Source organism: Notothenia rossii (genome assembly GCF_949606895.1).
Source record: "Notothenia rossii genome assembly, chromosome: 11".
Classification (NCBI taxonomy): Eukaryota; Metazoa; Chordata; class Actinopteri; order Perciformes; family Nototheniidae; genus Notothenia; species Notothenia rossii.
In genome coordinates this window covers 39,454,323-39,475,644 of record NC_136910.1, presented here as the reverse complement: position 1 = coordinate 39,475,644, position 21,322 = coordinate 39,454,323, and the positions used below count along the sequence as shown (strand labels likewise).

At 41.8% G+C, this 21,322-nt stretch overlaps 3 protein-coding genes across 7 annotated transcripts; 2 read left to right on the top strand and 1 right to left on the bottom strand.

The window, feature by feature from the left end:
• The first annotated feature begins 98 nt into the window (after positions 1 to 98).
• ppwd1 (peptidylprolyl isomerase domain and WD repeat containing 1) lies at positions 99 to 6,784 on the top strand. Its single transcript, XM_079658697.1, has 11 exons — positions 99 to 447; positions 574 to 676; positions 1,185 to 1,288; positions 1,420 to 1,540; positions 1,649 to 2,096; positions 2,179 to 2,369; positions 4,822 to 5,011; positions 5,101 to 5,282; positions 5,373 to 5,454; positions 5,534 to 5,716; positions 6,558 to 6,784. The coding sequence occupies exons 1-11, from the start codon at positions 315 to 317 to the stop codon at positions 6,699 to 6,701; spliced, it is 1,881 nt and encodes a 626-aa protein (XP_079514823.1). The 5' UTR covers positions 99 to 314; the 3' UTR covers positions 6,702 to 6,784.
• Positions 6,785 to 6,842: 58 nt separating this feature from the next.
• On the bottom strand, positions 6,843 to 14,103 carry trim23 (tripartite motif containing 23). Of its 2 annotated transcripts, none has more exons than XM_079658698.1 (11): positions 13,944 to 14,103; positions 11,828 to 11,990; positions 11,435 to 11,556; positions 11,076 to 11,354; positions 10,805 to 10,987; positions 10,345 to 10,560; positions 9,801 to 9,935; positions 9,550 to 9,679; positions 9,340 to 9,450; positions 9,054 to 9,178; positions 6,843 to 8,405 (listed from the first exon to the last, which is right to left on the bottom strand). In XM_079658698.1, exons 1-11 carry the CDS (start codon positions 14,040 to 14,042, stop codon positions 8,211 to 8,213), a joined length of 1,758 nt encoding a protein of 585 aa, XP_079514824.1. In that variant the 5' UTR covers positions 14,043 to 14,103; the 3' UTR covers positions 6,843 to 8,210. The 2 variants fall into 2 exon arrangements, with proteins under 2 accessions (XP_079514824.1, XP_079514825.1); XM_079658699.1 differs by having other exon boundaries at positions 6,843 to 8,390; positions 13,944 to 14,101.
• A 438-nt stretch (positions 14,104 to 14,541) lies between these two features.
• On the top strand, positions 14,542 to 19,042 carry mzt2b (mitotic spindle organizing protein 2B). 4 transcript variants are annotated; one of them, XM_079658702.1, is made up of 5 exons: positions 14,542 to 14,698; positions 14,875 to 15,073; positions 15,861 to 16,024; positions 17,013 to 17,150; positions 18,221 to 19,042. In XM_079658702.1, exons 2-5 carry the CDS (start codon positions 14,907 to 14,909, stop codon positions 18,364 to 18,366), a joined length of 615 nt encoding a protein of 204 aa, XP_079514828.1. In that variant the 5' UTR covers positions 14,542 to 14,698; positions 14,875 to 14,906; the 3' UTR covers positions 18,367 to 19,042. The 4 variants fall into 4 exon arrangements, with proteins under 4 accessions (XP_079514828.1, XP_079514827.1, XP_079514830.1 ...); XM_079658701.1 differs by having other exon boundaries at positions 18,218 to 19,042; XM_079658704.1 differs by lacking the exon at positions 17,013 to 17,150.
• The last annotated feature ends 2,280 nt before the right edge of the window (positions 19,043 to 21,322 follow it).

Here is a 21,322-nt window from a genome sequence, read left to right as displayed (position 1 = left end):
CTTGAGAAATTACCATTATACAGACATTGTTTCCAAAAACGCAGAAAACAAGAAGGAACCATTATACTAATGTAATTTTAGTTTGTACCTGTAAAACCAGTTATTTTAGCAGCACACATTGTTGCACTAATATCTGTGCCTACAACTAAAAACTACGTAAATTATATTCTTCAGAAAAAATAGAACTTTTTAAGAACGTGTATTATTATTTGTTTAATTACATCCATATGAACTAGTAATAGAACATTCATAGATCTACGAGCCGACCGGAAGTGCCGTAACAACGAAAGCACGACGCGGAAGATTTGTCAGCAATGGCGGAGGCAGAAAACAATGTGGAGCTCAAGCGAAAAGCAGAAGACGTTCAGGATGAAAAAGGGGATGCAGAAGAAGAGGAGTGGGTCGGACCTATGCCAAACGAAGCCTCCCAGCCCAAGAAAAGAAAAGGTTTGTTTATGACAGTTAGAGCCTTCGTCACATTTTGTATTCAATTGTAGCTTCTGCTAAATAATGCTAACCATGCTAACAAAACTCCCGCTAACTCTTGTGTGTTTGTTTTGTTTATATCCTCAGTACTGGAATATGAGCGTGTTTACCTGGACAACCTGCCATCAGCTGCAATGTATGAACGGAGCTACATGCACAGAGACGTTATCACACACATAGTGTGTTCCAAGTAAGTGCATGCCCAACAAAGTTAACTATTACATTAGACACAACATACTTCGTACATATGGGACAGCTTACTTAGTTTATTATGTCCACTTACAATATTTCCAAGACTAATGATCATGCACAACTGATAAAGGAGATTTGCAAAGTAACAGGGATTATACTGCTGTCTATTTTTCAGTTACAGTTAAAATGGTGTGGCTCAATTATCAGTACAGTATTAATAGCATGTGTTTTGTGCTAATCAAGTGCAAACATTCATGATTCATCGCAAAAGAACGCAATAAACTGGTGACAAAAGACTGTGCCATGGTCAATATACTTCAAACTTTAATTTAGTGTGTTATTTGATGTGAATGTCTCTCAAATCACTCTTATTCAATCATATAAAAGCTTTTCCTACACAATTATGACCTCATCTTATTTATACATATGTATGCAGGTGAGCATTCCTTTATTTCTTCTTCTGCCCCAGGGTTTGCTTCTAATTAAACAACATATTTCATTTTCAGGACAGACTTCATTATCACCGCCAGCCAGGATGGCCATGTCAAGTTTTGGAAGAAGAGGGAAGATGAGGGAATAGAGTTTGTCAAGCACTTTCGAAGCCATCTCGGTATGATTTGAATTTACCACTTCTCACTGATTGTTTATTAATGGAAAAAGGAAACGTGATTATTTCCCTTAAATATATTTTAGTGTTTGCACTTCGTATTATAAACTTTGTTTTTGTATTTGTTTTTGCAGGTGTGATTGAAAGCATTGCAGTCAGTTCGGAAGGGGCTCTTCTCTGTACTGTTGGTGATGATCAGGCCATGAAAGTATTTGATGTAGTCAACTTTGACATGATCAATATGCTGAAGCTGGGGTAGGTTAATGTACTGTATTTGTGCATTTGTTTAGGAATGAAATGTTTACTAAGATTCTGGAGAAAAAATTCCCACTGTAACATGACATTTATCCTTCCTCTGTGAAGCTTTCACCCAGGCCAGTCAGAGTGGGTCTACAATCCTGGAGATGCCATTTGCACGATAGCCTGCTCGGAAAAATCAACAGGAAAGATCTTCGTCTATGACGGAAGGGGAAGCAACGAGCCCCTTCACATCTTCGACAAGATGCACGCCTCACCGCTGTCCCAAATCCGCCTGAATCCCAAATTTAGGGTCATCGTCTCTGCTGACAAAGCAGGAATGTTGGAGTACTGGACTGGCCTCCGAAATGAGTTCAAGTTCCCCAAATATGTGCATTGGGAATACAAAACAGACACAGACTTGTATGAATTTGCAAAACACAAAACCTATCCCACCAGCCTTACATTTTCTCCTGACGGGAAGAAAATGGCCACCATTGCTTCTGACAGGAAAGTCCGTATCTTCCGCTTCCTGACAGGAAAACTGATGAGAGTGTTTGATGAATCATTATCTGTAAGTACACACATGTCACTCAACCTCAGCTTTTAATGACGTGTCTAATTCACATGCTTATCACTGCTGCTTCATATGTTAGATGTTCACAGAGCTGCAGCAGATGAGGCAGCAGCTCCCTGACATGGAGTTCGGGAGGCGGATGGCTGTGGAGAGAGAACTGGAGAAGGTGGACGGGATCCGGCTGACAAACATAATCTTTGATGAGACCGGTCACTTTGTGCTCTACGGCACCATGCTGGGCATCAAAGTCATCAATGTGGAAACCAACAGGTGCGTTCATATGCTGTTTACACGAGAACACAAATGGTTGTATCCACTACTTTTCTCTTTCGTATAGCCCGTTCGTTCACACAAGGCCGCAACGGAAAAGGACCCCCGCAACGGGTCCCAAAGTGGATAGATCTGCAAACGGAACGCTCTGGGGGCCCAAACGGCTCAGTGTGTACGCCCTTTACGATAATTTCCTGATAATGATGAAGCCATAGCCCCACGTCTGTTGCTCACTGCAGTAGCACTACTGGCTAGTGCTACTGCTACTGCTACTGACCATGCTACAGATGTTAGTGCAAAATCTACAGCTCCTCTACCACAACCATCAGCAACAAATGGACATGGAGAATTACATGAACTACATGTTGCTAAATCCACCACAGGGCATAAACAGAAGAGCAACCATGCTCGGGGGTCTTCTTCGCTGCTTTTGTTGTATTATTATATACTACAGTGTCTCGTGTGAACGGAAGACTTTTTTGATATCGTATTCGTTTCTTATGCGTTTGCGTGTAAATGGCGTCTAAGGGGCAACTGTCTTTAAAGAGCATCTTGTAGGTTTTTTTTTTTTCTACATTTATGCTTAAAATTGCTTGAAAATTACAATTTTAGAAAGTGAATGTAGGATTTGATATGTTTTACGAGACATAAGGGCAGGAATTCAGAGGGAAAGGAGCAATTTTGAGCTCTGCTCTTAAAAACTGCTTTTTTTTAAGGTCATACGTCAAACGCGTCATATTACATCACGCAGGGGACACATCTCCGCTCTCTGACCGCGGGTATAGTAGAGTTGCGTTGAGTAGAGCGGTTGTGTTTTAGTGAGCTGGTATTTTTCGGTAGTTTTACATTGTATTTCACCATTTGTAATCATGGTGCAGTATTGTGTTTGTGCAGGTTGCACAAATACCAGCCTGTCAGGACATCGAGTCCACAGTAAAAAGGACCGGAGCTAGCGTTCGTTCCTGGGTGCGTTGTGCATCCACCTCCCTGCAGCACATACTCTCCACAGCTTTATCAGGAAACCGTATTACTTCTCTCCCCCCCTTCGCTGCTCTCTCTCTCTCCCCTCCGGTACACGGCACCGTAAGACGTATTGTGGAGTTGCATTAGGTAACGCTGTGGTGGCTGTATTGCTCCAGCCGTCTCCTTTGTGTTTGTTTGTTTCCCCCTGTCTGTGTTGTTTGTGTGTGCGTGGCGGCTGTCACTCCTGGCTCCCGGCTCAACCTCCACTCACCTGCTGCAATCAGCTGTGCACCCTCCCCGACTACACACCTGCTTTCCATCAAGCCATTTACAACGGCATATCAACGGAGGCTCCACAACCTTTCTCCGCCAGATCGCCAAGTATCAGCCGTATCTCGCGTCTCTCCTCCGGTACACAACTCCGTAGTCTGGAGTTGCATTAGGTAACGTGAGATACGGCTGATACTTGCGCATTAGTTTCTGTTATGGATCAGTATCAACAGTCCTGCCAGTAACGTTACTATATTATCAATGCTACGTTAGTTATAGCCTGATATATGATAGCTAACTTCACAATGTTGTGATGTGACGTTAGCTAACATTCTGTAGCTAACGCCGGTCACTCACCAAGATAGCTGCCCAGTTCTCCACTGGTTCTCCTCACACCACAGCTCCATTTCTCTCCGATGGCCGTTATTTCTTCTAATCCTTGGCTGCTCCTGGTCTCTTGGACGCCTAGCAGGCTCATAATTATAAGGTTGTGGTTCGTCATATGCATTCGAATATTCATGTTCAACTTCTTCTGTGTCGAAACTAGCATTGGGATCCATGTTTATTAATACGTTACACCGGCCGCTCTCCCCCTTGTTTCCCCTTTGTTACGTCACACGCGGGAGGTCACGTGCCGAGGCTTTTTTATGCGGAACAGAAAATGTCTTACAAAAACGGCGCCAGATGTCACTGTACTGTATATTTCTGTATATTTTTTTGATAATCTATTGTATTCATCATTTTCCTACACATTTATTCACAGGTGTCTTTAACCTGGAAGTTTATCTTTAAAGCCACTTTCCTGCTGGACACAGACCCACACACAAAAATCCGGCTTTTGTATTTACCTGGAATTTAGGAAGCATTTGTTGTTGTTTTTTACAAGTATTGATTTGCTTCAGCCAGATGAGAAGTTATGGGAAAAGTGACCATGGGTGGTCCTGCATATTTTTGCTTCATTTTTGGCTCGAAGCTTTTCTACTCAAAGCTACCAAACTCCAGTCAGACCACAATAATTGTACGTTCACCATAAAACACACTTCTTTTAGACTCTACTGAAACAACATTAAAGACCAATGAAAACTTCCGTTGTTAAAAATAACCTGCATATACTCGTTTCGTTGGGTGGAAAGAGTTAACAATTGATTTTGGAGATGGTTGGTTAATTAAACCTTGATGTCAAGTATATATTGAGATTAATGATGATTTTGCTCCTCAGATGTGTGCGGATCTTCGGGAAGCTAGAGAACGTCCGTGTGGTGCAGCTGAGTCTGTTCCAGGGGATCGCTAAAGCCACGCATGTGGCTCCTACTGTTGAGATGAAAGCATGTGACAACCCCGCCTTAGACAACGCCATGCCGGACCCCACCATATTCTGCACCGCGTTTAAGAAGAACCGCTTCTACATGGTGAGAAAACTTGACATTCAAATCTAAAATGATACAGCTACATATTTAGTTAAACTATATGTCTAAATATGTTTGTTCCCTTCCTTCAGTTCTCAAAGAGAGAACCAGAGGATACAAAGAGTGCTGACTCGGACAGAGACATCTTCAACGAGAAGCCCTCAAAGGAGGAAGTGATGGCTGCCACTCAGGCCGAGGGCCCCAAGAGAGTGTCCGACAGCGCCATCATCCACACCACCATGGGAGACATCCACATCAAGCTGTTCCCCGTGGAGTACGTTTCTACTTCTTTCAGGTCTTTGTTTAGAAATCTCTTTACAACTGAACATATATTAACAGTAGTATTTTTAAAAAATGTCCCTAGATGCCCCAAAACGGTGGAGAACTTCTGTGTTCACAGCAGGAACAGCTACTTCAACGGACATATATTCCACAGAGTAATCAAGGTGAGTTTTCCTCTGTGGTAAGTCAGATATAATCATTTATCTGACTGAGCTGCGTCTAAATCTGTGTCTTTGTGCTCAGGGTTTTATGATCCAGACAGGAGACCCCACGGGCACAGGCATGGGAGGAGAGAGCATCTGGGGGGGAGAGTTTGAGGACGAGTTCCACTCCACGCTGAGACACGACCGCCCGTACACACTCAGTATGGCAAACGGAGGCCCAGGCACCAACGGCGCACAGTTCTTCATCACTGTTGTTCCAACTGTAAGTTTACACTTCACAATGGCAAACCATCTTAGACCCATTTCAGACACATTCCAGACACATTCCTTTAATGTTCTGGAAGTTGTTTGTGTTTAGATAGGAGTCTCAAGCCAGTTGTCTTTAAAAGTGGTTAAGACATTTTCACCCAGTTGGACATGCAGTGGTTTCACATTTCCAGCCTTGCTTCAGTCTGAAGTGAATGCCATCAGATTCCCATAAAGGCTACAGCAGCCCAACCTTACATATGCACAGAGGTTGAATGCATATCTTATTCTGCCTTTTCAAGAACACAGAGTAAGATGAGAAGATAAATATACCCTCTTTTAGTGTTAATATGAAGCTGCAGCTAGCAGAAGGTTAGGCTAAGTTCGCCTGACTAAATCAGCCCACCAGCCCCTCATCTTAAACTATTTCTGTACGGTCTCTAATGCCTAAAGAAAATTAAATCAGTTTAATATACTATGAAACATTGTGAACAGACAGAACAAATGTTCATGTTAGATTAGTCAGAGAATAGGTTATATTGTAAAAAATGGGCAAAAGAGAAACCCTGCTGCATTTCAAATTCTCACGGTATTGATATCTATCTTACTACTTAACATAAACATAATACTATTACAAATCTTTAGTTTTACGGTTTTGTATCAAGAATATAATTGACTAAGCAACAGTAAAACTTTGACAAACCACAGTGGGGTAAATTGATTAAAATAGCGTCCCAAAGTGACGCACGGCTGTTGACAGACTGTATAAATAGGTTACAATTTCAGATTTCATCCCTGAAAATGGCTTGAATATGTAAAAAATAAATGTTTAATGTGCTCTTTGTTTTTGCCTTCAGCCTTGGCTCGACAACAAGCACACCGTGTTTGGAAGATGCGTGAAGGGCATGGAGGCCGTGCAGAGGATCTCCAATGTCAAAATCAACCCCAAGACAGACAAACCGTATGAAGACATCAGCATCATCAACATCACTGTAAAGTGATCGTGTGTCCTAATCGCGTCCTGTACAGTGATGTTTTGTTTTTTACCAGAAAGAGTTATTAAAGAATGCTTTGAAAGAGACAAGTGAGAATAGTTTTTTTAGTTGGTAATCGCTCAAAGAAGAAGCCTCAAACCACACAAATAAGGTCAATTAGTTTATTTAACAGCAACACATTATGAATAATTTACAAAAGCCATTATCAAGTCCACTGTAACAAAGGTTTGATGTGCCTTGTGCTTTTATGTTCAAAAACAAATGGAAATGTTTTCACAAACTGCAGAAAGGCTTTTTTAACACGTGCATTTTTTTTCTTTATTAGTATTTTTATATATAGGTACATGTTAACATTACATAGCAATGAATAAAGATGAAATCAAAGTCCAATGATGGGTCCCTAATACCGAGACAAGTGTGAGTGTTAGGCTTCACATTACATGTATTACTGAAGGCTGCTGATTAAAAGATGTACCATCTCTGAAGCACTCCACACTAAAACAGGACTTATGAGATGTTTGAATAGATATTTTCAGTGAGGTTAAGACTCAAGAGTCTACTACGAAACGGCAGATGGTTAATTTGCTTCCAAATAAAAAATTGTAGTGATGCAGCAAACTATTGTATTCAACACATTCTGGGTGCGAGACTCCACAAAACGGAGGCAGAATCGGTGCATACAACTTTTCTCCCTAAAGCCTCGTATCAAAGTAACATTCCCGCTCATAAATAAGTTCAGTAAACAGTTTGTTCTGTAACTGAAAACAAGAACAGCTGTGGAATTAAATAGGTTCAAACAGTACACTTAAAAATAAAACACAGACCCCATGAAACATCAACCACTATTGCTAACAGAATGTGTCAGGGCAAAGTGAGAAAAGAGCCAAACTGAACATTCGACCTGTTTGAAGCCACTGGAAGTCGTATTGAGCATGTCTGTCCCATCTCACCTGCAAATATGCTGAATGTAGCTAAAGTTATTTCTCAGGAGTATACTGAAGGTTTACGATCACTACAAATACAGACTACCGTACTCAGCATTTAGTCGGGATTACTGTCACATATGGAGGTGGTTATGATGAATAGCGTGAGATAGAAAACACAGAGTTCACTGTCAGGGCACAAGGAGCATTATTAACACTGGACTAAAATCAGCTAGCTATAGGTGCCAGATAAACAGCTGGTTAATAGAAAAAAGGTTTGAACAAAGAACAGTAAGCAATGAGCTGGACCGTGTAAGCTGCCTTAGAGAAGAAGCATGATGGGAGTTTTAATTCAGGTTTTGGGGGAAAGTGAGTTCATTTCTCAGGCTGGGAGGGTTTTGAAGTTTCCGTTCTGATTCAGTGAAGCGAGAGAAAGATTTCCTTTGCCCACATTGGGGCACAAAGAGGGGAAGATGAGGAGGCTTAAAGCCGCAGTCTGAGGAGTTCATATTTGGAAATGAGCAAAGGCTGGGGGGGTTAGGGTTCGGTTGTTAGGGGAGAGTCAGTTTGGGCCAGAATAGATGTTTTACATTTAGGCGACGTCCAGGACCCCGGCAGCCACCAGCTGTCTGGAGAGCCAGTCCAGCCCCTCGTGGAGACCCATCCCACTGCGGGCGTCGCAGCCCTGGATGTGCCAGCTCCGCCCACAGCACAGCTTGTGGAGGCTCAGCAGCTCTGTCATCTCCTCCACCGACACCACCCCGGGGACGTCCTGTAGACATGCAAACTGATCATCAACTCTGTCTGAGCTAAGACAAGGTTATTTACAGCAGAATCAGATGTATTTGCAGAGTATCGGTGCACACTCCTTAATGTACATGAACAGAAATCGATATTTTTTCATTTCATTTAATCGTTTATTTGAACCGGGACAGTGCACATCGATGAACACTTTAAAACAAAACAATGCTTATAAGCGTAAATGAGCCGGATTTGAGCTTTAAGCTAATTTCCATCCGCAGACCCCTCACACACAACATACAAGAACATGTCATTTATATACATAGGAAAAATAAATACATTATATACATAAATACATTATATACATAGGAAAAATAAATACATGACATGCAGAAAGAGCATGAGCAGCATACTCATATATATATATATATATATATATATAAACAGATTATAATAAGGAAAACAATGCTGGACAAATAAATGTTAGGAATAAATAGCTAAATAGGTTTTTGGAAGAAAAAGGATATACGTATATAAAAAGCCGCCATGGACTAACAATGCACATAATAAGTAAATAACGAGTTTCTGTATGTTGTAAACTATATAAGTGATCCAAATATCTGCAAAAAGATATGAGAGAAAATATGGGACAGCTGTATGGTGTAAAAACAAGCATTATCATTATTCCCTTTACCTGTTTGTTTGCAAAGATGAGCAACAAGGCATCTCTCAGCTCCTTCTCCGTCAGTAGTTTGGCCAACTCGCTGTGAGCCTCCATCAGTCTGTCCCTGTGGCAGCTGTCAATCACAAACACCACCGCTGCACGGAGAAGCAAAGTACAAAAGGGATTAAGTGAAAAATAAAAACAATATGAAAAACTATATTGAAATGTGTTTACCCTGTTCTATAAAAGCTGTATGTGATATTTAGAATAACATTAAACACAAAGATATTCAAAGTATATAGAGCACCAACAGTACCTTGGGTGTTGAGATAATAGTGTTTCCACAGCGGTCTGAGCTTATGTTTGCCACCCACGTCCCAGATGGTGAATTTCAAGTTCTTATATTCAACCGTCTCCACATTGAAACCTTTGACAAAAACAGAGAACAAGCTTTTTTTTTTTGAGAGCAAAATCTTTGTATTTATGTAGAATAATTACAATCTGATTATACTATAGATGCATTTACCAATAGTGGGGATGGGTTGCATGAACTCATCTTGTTTGAGCTTGAAGAGGATGGTGGTTTTACCAGCTCCGTCTAGCCCAAGAGTTACAACACGGATCTCCATCTTGGGGCCGATGTGGACCCGATTGTCCTGAAACAACAACATATTGCGACATATTAAAACAAAGTCAACATCTGAACTATTAGTGAAGCAATTCTTTGCTGCTCCATGCAGACCAGCAGGAGACACAATCATGGTGGATAGTGTGTACCTTGGTGAAGGTGACAGGGATGCCAGCGTCCAGCTGAATGTGATCTGCCAGCTCTGTGAACTGATGCTGCTGCTTCTGAAGTGTCTCCAGCAAACAGTTGATCTCCTGCTTAGACATCACCACCCTGCAGTCATCCTGCAGCAGGAGAGAAGCAACATATGTCAGAGATATCACTATATCGTATGAGTATCAGATATAGAGGCCCAAAAAAAAGGGTAACTGGATAAAACAAAAAATAAAGAAAATATAATCTATCTGTAGGGTCCTTTCCATATTATGCCATATATATATATATAATAATCTAATCCTGTCAGCGCAAAAACTGCCACATTAGTGGACGTTTATTGCACTATCAAAATGCAGTAAGTTTAGAATCTGATGTATGCAGCGCCTTTCCTTACTGCACCATATTTAAAAAAATGGTTTCTTTTAGTTAATTAGATGTTTATAGGGTCCAGGATGGAAAATACTGATGTACTGATTGAAACTTTTCTTCTTTCTTAAAAAGATCAAGGTATTTATTTGGGTGTGTGGCGTCTCCTACCTGCTGCAGAGTCTTCTCGCAGTGCAGGCAGGCGGTGGAGACCTGGGACAGCAGGATGGTCATGTCCTCCTGCTGCTGCCTCAGCCAGATCAGCCTCTCCCTGACGTGAGCGTCCACCACGCTCAGCGCCATCTCCTCCTGCCGGCACAGGGTCTCGTGGAGGTCTGCAAAGTACGCCCGCACACAGGACCGCGCACTCTCCGCTGTGCCGGGGACCTGACGGAGGCAGGAAGTCCAGTCAAATGTATTTATAAAGTGCATTTTATAGAACACAGGTAGACTCAATGTTTCAAAATAACAGAACAAAGGCTCAGATGATACATGACAATAAAAACGAAGCTAACAATGTATTAATATTCATTTAAAATAGAGAATAATAGTTCCGATTCTTAATTAAAGTTTTACCGGTTAACCACCTACTTTAAATCTAAAGAGTGTGATTTTTCAGTCAAATCCTTACATGTTCAGTGTGCGCCATGCCTATTCCATCCTCTACTATCTGCTCTCCACCCTCTATTTGCTGCACGATGCCCACCAGCTTCCTGGAGTACTCGGACACTTCATCTGTGAAGGAGCGGATGCAGTGGGCCATGTCCAAAATGGACGCCCGGATCTGATTCGCTTCAGTCTCAAGAACAGTGTGCTGAAAAAGAGAAATGGTGAACACATGAGCATGCCTCTCAAGATGAGGATATCTAACAGGAGTTCAACTGTAGTTTATGTTATCCTACCTTGTGTCCCTGGTGCTTGCCGTACTCCTTGCACACACAGCACATGAGGGGCCCGGACTGGCAGGCCTCCTCCAGGCAGACAAACTCGATGGCGTGGACCTGATGCTGCGGGCAGAGGGTCTTCTCGTGAGGTTTGTCCGCCAGCGGCACCCGGCGGTGTTTGGCCAGCGTCCGGGTGGAGTGGGTGTGCTGGGAGCACTCGGCACACAGGTGGGTGGCACACACGGTGCAGTACATGGAGGCCGTGTGGCTCTCATCCTCATCACACCGGATTATACACTAGTGGAAAAGAAGAACTGTGAGTGAAAGGTGCTGTAGTTGTGATGGTGATATTTGATCTGAAGTATGGGTTTCCTTACTTCTCCCATGCCTTTCAGAACATCCTCTGCCATTCCTGACTGGTTGCTGGCTCCATTCTGGAGACGCTCCAAGAGCTCAAGTAAAGCAAAGTTCTTCTTCAGACCCCAAACTCCAGAGTCACCTAAACAGATGTGGGGTAAAAAGGATAAACTTGAAGACAAAAGGACATCAAAAGGTTAATAGTTTTACTTCCAAACAGAGAAAACAGTCTTAATAATACTTACAGAAAAAGATATGGACTTTTATGGCTTGATGTTCATGCTTTTTGGTGTGTAAATGCACATGGCTTCTCTGGTTTATACTGAGCAAAGACTGGCCAAGATATTTCGAAACAGAAAATGCCTAAAAATCCACAACGGGAGTTGAATATTTTATTATGCACCCTTACTCACCCAGCTCAGTGACCTGTCTGTCGAAGGGACAGCGGACCGCTCTTCCATGGAGAGGCAGCCGGGTGAGGCAATCATGGCACACTGTGTGCCCACAGAGCAGCAGACGAGGGACCTTGTCCCCCTGCAGAGAGAAGACGTCCTCACACACACCACACTCCAGCACCTGTAGGTGAGAAAACATGTATTGATTAACTAACAGACAACCTTGTCTTTGACAGTCACTGCTGCAGATAAAGTCAGAGGAAAGATATATCGGGAAGTTGGCACTGATTTTACAATGTATCCCCTATGTGCATGCAGATTGATGCACAACAAGGACTTAAAGAGAATACAGGAGTCATATAGATTAAGAGTCTCTGAATGTGTGTGAGATTCAGTCTGCTCCACTCATAGGATGTAAGGTGGTTAACCCTCCTGATTTATAACTGTGAACTTTGATAAATGCTATTTTGACATCTGCTAAGAGCAATTTTGAGAGGGGCAGGTTTTAACTTGCATGCAGAGATCAAACAACTTTTTTGACAACCGGCCAAATGACTTATTTTCCATCTTTTTAATTGAGCAAATCATGGGCCGTGGGAAGTAGGGGTGCTGAGGGTGCTGCAGCACCCCCTGGTGGAGGACAGGGGATCTGCACTTCCACAAGATTAAATGCAAATATAATACAAAAAACCCCGAATTTTCAGCCTTGATGTAACAACATTCATAATTAAGTAAAGATAACACCCTTTTCACCCCGGTTACATTTTCCATTTGCCCTGTACGATGGGCGCTGTAAGTGATGAAAGTGGGGAATGTTGGCTTATCAGGCTCACAGCCAAAGTGACAGAGAGAGAGAGATAGATAGATAGATAGAGAGAGGGGGTGCACCGGTACCGGCGGGGATTGTTGTTAGCTTCTGCTGTGCTAACGGATATAAGAAGCTGTTTTTACAATAATGTGGAGGGAGAGCTCTGTCCTGTCAGACTGAGAGGCTCAGTGAGGTAAAGGACTCTGAGGGTTTAGATAGTTCACTTTAGTCTAAGTTATCTCAGTGGTTCTCAAACGTTTTGATCACAATTTATCTAAGCAAATATTTCAAAGGGACACCTTTATAATTATTAGGATAAATAAAAACAGGTTTGAAATCATTCCAATGTATACTATAGGACAGTAAACCAAAAATATTGTTTAAAACTGGAGAGATTTAAAAATATGCATAAATAAATGTTAATTGGTAAAATAAGATATAAATGAACCACAAAAATAAAACAAGTCAGCCTACATTTATTTGTTATTGGCTATGGTAGGTTATTGGTTATGTTCACATACAAACCGATCTTTTTCTCATGGGTGTTTAGAGTTGTATCCCCTAGATCAGTCTCTAGTACTCAAAGTGCACCAGATTGAAGTATTTTACTTTAAAATGTTAAAAAAAATCTTCCCGGGGGAGCACCCCCGGACCCCCTTAGAGGATGTGAAGTCCACCCCCCAATTAAAACATGTTCATGCAATACTAAATACATTTGAAGACTTTTTATATAAGCTGTCCACCATATCAATACGTTTCTCTTTTTGTAACGTATTGGTCTTTTGTAGAGGTTTTTCATTGCTAGCAAAAATCTTGCCTAGGGCAGCAAATTGGTCAGAACCAGCCCTGGTGTCATCCCCACAGCACCCCCCATTTGAAACATGTTCCAAATGTAACAACCACTTGCATACTCTTTCAGGATTTGGCAGGGGCTTATTTTGTGCCCTGCTTGCATGAACACTGTGCAGATACTTTTAAAATCTATCACGTTACTGAGGCTGCCACACAGAGGAGCTGCAGTCCACCTCTCAGCTATGACGCCAGCTGATAGACTGCTAGCATTCTGCAAACACAAACATCAGGCAGGGATTTTGCACGAATATAGCCAAGTCGATTACAAAAAACAAACAAGCAATAACATTCTGACTTTTATTTTCCTGCCAAATCTAGCCGACTGTTTGGCATCCACTGACACCAACGCCAACGCAGCAGCCAAATCAGAATCCACGAAGACGAAATGACTGTCGATCCTTGGAGCAAACTAACGAAACAACACGATGACATCGAACATAACACGGCAGTCTATTGTAATGATATTACACCAACCTTGACGTTGCCTCCGTGAGCCCCCCTCCCGTGTCTGATGCAGGGCTCCATCGTCGCTAGGGCTCCCTGCTTGTTTATTCCTGCTGCAGCAGCGGCCATTCTTGGACGACAGCGCAGATGACTGAGTAGGTGCGAGAGGAGAATCCCCCAAGTACTTCCGGGTTCGTTCTTACGTCTTCTGTGTTGTGTATTCATTCATTTATTTATTTTGTATTCATGTTTAAACAGCACAAAAAGTGGAACAACATTTGAGGTGTCCACAACTGTCTGCATTCCGTTTTTAGCTAATAGTATTCTATTCCACATGTACATAGTTCACTGCTCCTGCATTACTTTATTGTTCACTTGCAACATTCTTTGCACTATTTTTTATGTTTTATGTCTTATGCTGCATTGTTGAAGAAGTCTGGGACTTTTTCATTCCGCAGTGTTGCTACTGTACATATGACAATAAAACATTTGAAATAAAAAATAATGTTATAATACATATTACTTTAAAGTATTGTTTCCGCATTGAGTTGATTGATACCTGATTAATACAGAAAAATTGGAATGAAAACAGTATAATCATATCATATCTGAGGGAATCAAGTTATTTTTATGCAATTCAATTACAGGGAAGAAGTCACACTGTTTGTCTTGTGTTGATGACGTAATGTTGACGCGACTCTCCTGGATCTAGCCCTAGCAAGAGGGACAGTTTTTAGCTAACGGAACTCTACTCTTTCCGTCAACTAATAACTGTTATTCTAACGGTAGGTGTTTCAACGTATTAAAATAGTCGTTTGTCGTTACGTGTATATGTCATATTTGAAGAGGAGTATGAAATAAAGTAGTTCCTCCATGTGTTCATTCAGGGCGGGTAACTGGAAACAATACAGCACTATTGAACCAGTGTCTTTAATAACTTCCCCATCTGTATCCTCTTCAGTCTTTCAGATCCACCTGCCTCAGGTATCAGTGATGTCTCAGCAGACGGCCCCCCCCGCCCCGGACTCCCCTGCGCTGCTGGTCACCAGCAACGTGCAGAAATATGCCATCAAGAAGAAGAAGGTCCTGAGCGCAGAAGAGGCGGAGCTGTTCGAGCTGACCCAGGCTGCGGGGGTTACCATGGACCAGGAGGTCTTCAAGTAGGTGCAGTCACAGGGGGAATTAACAAAGTACTTGTACTGTACTTAAGTACAATGTTGAGGTACTTGTTACCTGAGTATTTCCATTTAATGCTATATACTTCCACTCCACTACATTTACAAGGAATTCATGTAATTCTACTCCACTACATTTATTTAACAGCTGTACCTACCTTTAACAAATGGCATCTCTTAACTAGTGAACTCACTTTTTTAAGTCACAAAAGAGTTTTGTGATGATTTAAATATTTTACAAAAATTCAATCAGAACTTTGTATGGCTACAACAATTGATGTATACTGTTTTTTAAAGATTCAAAGTTGTTATTGTCATATGCACAGTTGGAAAAGTATGGAATTAATACCTGAAGTCCCAGGCTCCTTCAACATGCAACATAGGCCTACATATATATTAGACATAAAACAATAAAAAATGGTGCAAAAAGAAACCAATGAGCAATACAATCCTACTTTGATGCAACAATACTATCTAGAAATGTCACATTTATAAATATAATTGTTTACACACATAAAGGGCATTTTTCTGCACAAAGATTACTTTGACGTGTTTACACTTCAAGTATATTTAATACTTTGTAAGCTAGAATATGAATGCAGGACTTTTACTTGTAATTATGTGTTTTGACAATAATCAATTGGTACTTTTACTGAAGTAAAGCATCTGAATACTTCTTCCAACACTGAATATGATCAGCAGAAACGTGACTGTAGTGCATATGGACTCATAAACAGGAACTCTGACCTCACATCTTCCTCCCCCACCCCAGGATCATAGTGGACCTGTTAAAGATGAACGTGGCTCCTCAAGCGGTCTTCCAGACTCTGAAGTCGATGTTGGCAGGTCAGAGGGTCGCTGAGAGCTGCGGCATCGGGGAGTCTTCAACGGCGCCCCACACCACCAGCATCACCACGGCACCAACCGAAGCCAGAGGTGAATGTCTGCAACACACACAATCACTACTATATTTATATGGAAAGTTTAAGGGCTCATCACACAAGTTGTGCAGATGTCAGTTATCTCCACTGAATGAGCTGCAACCAACATGAGGGTGAGCAAGATCTGTACATGCACATACACACTGGAGCGGGGGCCTTTTTCACTGCATATTTGATATCATATTTAAGGCATAGAATATAATATATAGCAATAACATTGGTTACCTTCTATTCAGGTGTCACAGTCAGCCATGGCAGCGTAATTCAGCTGCATATCTGCAGGAAAATAAAGAATAATAATGAACAGGGTTCAAAACAGTTAATGGAGCACACCAACAAAGAACTGATTGTGTGACATTAAACACCACAACTATCATTTTGTGAGAGTTTAAACTATTCATAAGGTTAATTATTGTTAAGATAAGTATATAGTGTGATTTAGGATTAATTCCTGCTTCACAAGTCAACCAAAATTGAATGAAGCCATTATTGAAGTTATTAGGTAGGCATTACATTTTATTTTTTATTTGGCACAATAACTTTCCTTTAAGTCACCTTTTACTGTCAAATGCCTTTTCAGATATCCCAGTTGGCTGCTACAAAATCCCAGGTTTTGGTTAGAAGATGTGACAGCTCAGGCTCACAGCTTTTCATAACAAAGTATAGAATGTTTTCTGATTCTTTTGTAATTCTTCTTGTGCTCTTCGCCTCTCCCAGCCCTCTTTAAACATGTAAACCATTCACATTCCTGCTCTTAAGTACTGTTCACAATGTAGTAGAGGCTCATTCCTGCACTCTGCATCACCTAATCCCCCTCACTCACTAAACTCTCTCTTCAGTCACTTAAAGGTGAACTGAAGAACAAGGATATAAAGTAGATAGTCTTCAAAAATAAATCTTCATGCATGTCAGTCACGGGACTCTCTAATTTATTTTCTATCACTGTTGAATTCTGTTTTTCCTGTGCCTGTTGTTCACTGAAGAAGAGGACTCTTTGGTCTCTGGAAAGAGCCCTAAGCGTCCTGCAGCCCCCCCCTCAGCGTCTGGCCCCAGAGCCACAAGGGTCAGCACTAAGATTGTGGTCTACGGCCCCCAAGATGCTAACCCTCCTCACTCTCAAGGTCCCCTCTGCTGCACTCCGTCCACACCCCCATCTGTCCGCTTGCCTGCCTATATTAGTGTCATTAGTGTTCTGCATGTCTCCTCACTCCATGGACCAGCATCAAAATAACATGGTGTGTGTGTGTGTGTGTGTGTGTGTGTGTGTGTGTGTGTGTGTGTGTGTGTGTGTGTGTGTGTGTGTGTGTGTGTGTGTGTGTGTGTGTGTGTGTGTGTGTGTGTGTGTGTGTGTGTGTGTGTGTGTGTGTGTGTGTGTGTGTGTGTGTGTGTGTGTGTGTGTGTGTGTGTGTGTGTGTTTGCAGAGTAATTTACAGTGGGTCATTTCATGTGGACATTTTCACTGCACAATATATTTTTAATTGGAGTTTTAGTGGCTAGAATGTAAAGTTTTTCCAGCAATGCTTTCCCAAGTCTCTCCTATTTAAATATGATTATTATTGTTTTACCGCTTGCTGCTTCAACGAAAACATTTCCGAATTTGGGATTTCAAAATGACATCTTCTTTTATCTTGACACTTTACATGCAGCTTTAATTCACATATGAAAGCATTTTCTCGAAGGGGATAATATACCAGGACTTCTTGACTTTACATAACGTTCGTAGCAGTGGTTCATGAATTGACTAAGTATTTTTAAGTAAAGGTGTGGTTGTGGTAGAGTTGAGCAAGGGTGTGTTTTATTATTTATTTTTTATTTAACCTTATTTGTAAAGGAGATAATGTTTTTGGTCTCCCTATTTAAATGTAACATGGCCTTCCTACATCTCTTGAGACAACCTGAATGATGACAGCTGTTGTTGCCAAAAGCCTATAGCCTCTTCTCCCAGCTCCCAATCAAGTGTGCAGTGTTGATGTGCAGTGCTATAAACTGTATTTAAAAGAAGTTAAGAAATGGTGTCTGTAAAAAATGTCATTTTCTGTATGTGTAATGCGTTTGTATCTTTTCCATGTCATCGCCCTTCTCCATTTGTCATGTTCTCGGAGCATGTGTAGCTACAATCATCCCAACTAAACGTCTGCCCCAGTCTATGGTCTGCCCTTTAACTTGCTGTGTTTCCTCCTCTTCTCAGCAGTGCGCAGTAAGGCAGCAGCGGGCCACAGTGAGAGGAGCAGAGAGGCCTCCAGCCAGCGGGTGCAGCGGCAGCCCAGCGCCACCAGGGGGCCTAAGACCAAGAGCTCCGGCAGCAGCAGCTCCTCCTCTCAGATAAACTCCACATGAGCCCCAGGTCAACATGACACCGTTTGTAAATATGTAGTTTTCTTTAAATCTAACTTATCTCTATGTAAAACTGAGTGATGTGTTTTAAAGGGTTGTTTCTCCCAAATAAAAAAAAACAAACACTTTTCTTTTCATCATTACATGAGAGTTGAATTTATTATTCTTAGCGCAGATAACAGTATCAAAATGTAACGTATTCACAGTATTTTAGCCTATAGTTGTTAACATTTTGGCTAATTGGCTCAGTTAAAAGTACGCTGAATTATTTATTTGCAGTTACTATTTCGAGTGTAGTAATGGACATAAAGAAAACTATCTCTGGATGACTTTGATACTGAGAAAAACAAAAAAAATATTATCATTGTTCCAAGGCAAGTTCAGGAGCTAATTTAATTAAGTAGGTATCACTAATGTCTTTTTTGTATTTTGGGTAAAGCAATCCTTTACATTTCAAACATAATGTAAGGTAGTCCGGATGTCTCTTCTTTTTTTGTTCTGGCAGATGTTATTGTAAGTGAGGAAAGCCTTTTGTTGCGTTTAACTTTTAAGAGTATGACAGAAAAACTGAGAAATATTTCACTTTTTCTACACAAAATGAAAATGTCTGTATTCAATGTGCAACTTTTTTATAAAATGACTTATCTTTAATAAATCCAATAATAATATTCTTCCCTGATATGACCAATCTCTTGCATACTTTTACAGTTACTCATCAATCAAACTTGAACTCTTATTAATCTAATATCTCAAGTTGGTTTCCTGCACTCTTATCCTCATTTTTAAGTACAACACTTCACATTGACAAATCCAGTATTTATGACCATTGTTGTTTTATTTTCAAGGATTTTATTGATTTTTCCCTTCTTCCATTGCCTTTGTAATCTTGTATTTCTTCTTGCTTTTCAGTTTTTAAAATACTGACATCTTGCTTTTCAATTTGTTGGTGACTTGCACTTGACTTGAGAATCTTGATACACTCATCGATCGATAAAGACACTACAACAGAAAAAGGCACAGAAAGGCGGGCTTCTTTCTCTCGTGGCTAGTCGGAAACAATTACCTGCAGATATCAGAGAGTGTAGTGCTTGTCGGCTTTTCTTATTTTTTTTCTGACTGAATGAGTACAGCTGTTCTGTCTTTCTCTTCCTGAATGGTTGAAAATACAGTCAGAGCCTCAGCTATTCTGAGACGAGACACATTTTTAAAAATGACTTTCAAGAATGCTCTCGGTTATTGATCTTGCTCTAACTGTGATGGTTATGAATGTGAAGAGGGGTTGATATATTTAATATTTTTCAGTTTGAAATGTGCTGCCTCTATGGTTCAGAATAGTTTTCTGCTCCGTCACATGGGGGCAGTAGAAGCACACTGCAATCACTTTTGTCCCACAGTTGCACCCACATCTTTTCTCCAACCTCTCTCCTTGCTATTATGAATGAAAGTGAGTCTGAAATGAATGCATTGTGTGTGTATTTGAAACAAAGCATCCTTTCGTTCACACACAGACGGAGAGTTTACCTCACAGGTGATGCAGAGGGAGAGGGTGGATGCTGTGGAGGTGGCAGGCTGCAGGGCTTCAGCTGCGGGTCTTTTATGTGGCCGTTTGTCCTGGTTATGTGTTCCTGCCTCTGCTCTGCGCTCTGCATTGATGGCAGCGTGCCTGTAATTGATGGCACCTTATTGCTGTGGTGTAGCAGGTTTAATGGGGCTTGACAGAGCAAGAGAAAGCAGCATGCAACCAGGGAGGGAAGTTAACCCTTTCCCTCACACCCCACCCTCCATCCCAGTCTCCCCCCGCCACCCACGCCTGTTTTTCTTGGTGTTGGCCTCCCCCCCCCCCCCCCCCCCCCCCCCCCTGCACAGCAGTGCATGCAAACACAAATGAGAATACAAATAGGGCCCTCGGTGATTAGCTTGTTTACGATTCCTACTGTTATCAGTGGTCATGGTAATGGCAGCTTAGTTCATGATCAAGGAAGCCCAGACACCCCTCTGACTGCACTTCTGAAAATAAATACTGGCCAGCTGTTGGTGCTCTCCCCTGTTTTGCTTGGAGGAACCTAAATGTGTTTGACAAAGGTAAACGGCTGGGAATTTATTTACAAACTCGCAGACTGTAGTTCCTGGCCGTTCCTGAAGGGGCCAGTGTGGATCTGAGCTAACCAACGTGGCCTTCCACTACTGTGCATTTTCCAAAGGCATCCACTCCAGCGTTTTGGATGTGTTTTATTTTGTTATGAGGGAATTTCATGGCTAGTGCAGACTCCTCCATTAAAAAGGGAGTGTTATCCTTCACTCAGACACACCACACACACTCATGTGGATGAATGTGGTGAATCTGTGCACGCGCATGTACACACTATATGCACCATTAATCAATAGAGACGATGAAATGATGCTATTGTGTGCGAGGCTAGGCGAACAGCACGTTGAATAATGAGCTAGTCAAAGCTGTTGGCAAATCATTAATGTAAGGTGTTGGTCTAAACCAAGTTCTCACACTCTCGGTGCGCAAGCTGTTCCCAGGTGACAAAAAACTGGGGAAAGACACTATTTTAGGAGCCGATATCACATCTCTCTTTTTATATCCCCATCACTTGTATTCCCTACAGATTCTCTTTCTCTTTCTCGGGGGTGTGTGGAGGAATATCACCCTGTTTTCCTTCCTTTTCTCTCCGTCTTTCCTCCTGGGTATTATCCCTTCCAGTGAACTCTTGGTCCACATTTCTCTCTAAATTTATAGGCCACTTTCCCTCACTTGTTGTCTCTCTACATTCCCTCCCTCCTCTAACCCCTTCACTCTCCATCATCGCACCGCCCTCCCCCCTCCGCTCCCCACCATCACCCTCCTTGCCAGGCTGGCTGCAGATTGGCTATTTCCTGCACGCGCTCAGTAGAGCCCTTATCAGAGGTAAAGTGCTGATTGTTGGTCTGTCTCTCAGGCTGACTGACAGTT

Excerpts from the sequence above, each read along its gene's own strand:
- ppwd1 (XM_079658697.1), top strand. The coding sequence starts at position 315 with ATGGCGGAGGCAGAAAACAATGTGGAGCTCAAGCGAAAAGCAGAAGAC. Across the intron at positions 1,289-1,419 it reads GCACTTTCGAAGCCATCTCG|GTGTGATTGAAAGCATTGCA; the intron begins GTATGATTTGAA and ends TTGTTTTTGCAG. Across the intron at positions 5,717-6,557 it reads TCATCACTGTTGTTCCAACT|CCTTGGCTCGACAACAAGCA; the intron begins GTAAGTTTACAC and ends TTTTGCCTTCAG.
- trim23 (XM_079658698.1), bottom strand. The coding sequence starts at position 14,042 with ATGGCCGCTGCTGCAGCAGGAATAAACAAGCAGGGAGCCCTAGCGACG. Across the intron at positions 11,991-13,943 it reads CTCACGGAGGCAACGTCAAG|GTGCTGGAGTGTGGTGTGTG; the intron begins GTTGGTGTAATA and ends TCTCACCTACAG. Across the intron at positions 9,936-10,344 it reads GCGAGAAGACTCTGCAGCAG|GATGACTGCAGGGTGGTGAT; the intron begins GTAGGAGACGCC and ends CTCCTGCTGCAG.
- mzt2b (XM_079658701.1), top strand. The coding sequence starts at position 14,907 with ATGTCTCAGCAGACGGCCCCCCCCGCCCCGGACTCCCCTGCGCTGCTG. Across the intron at positions 15,074-15,860 it reads ATGGACCAGGAGGTCTTCAA|GATCATAGTGGACCTGTTAA; the intron begins GTAGGTGCAGTC and ends CCCCCACCCCAG. Across the intron at positions 17,151-18,217 it reads TAACCCTCCTCACTCTCAAG|CAGTGCGCAGTAAGGCAGCA; the intron begins GTCCCCTCTGCT and ends TCCTCTTCTCAG.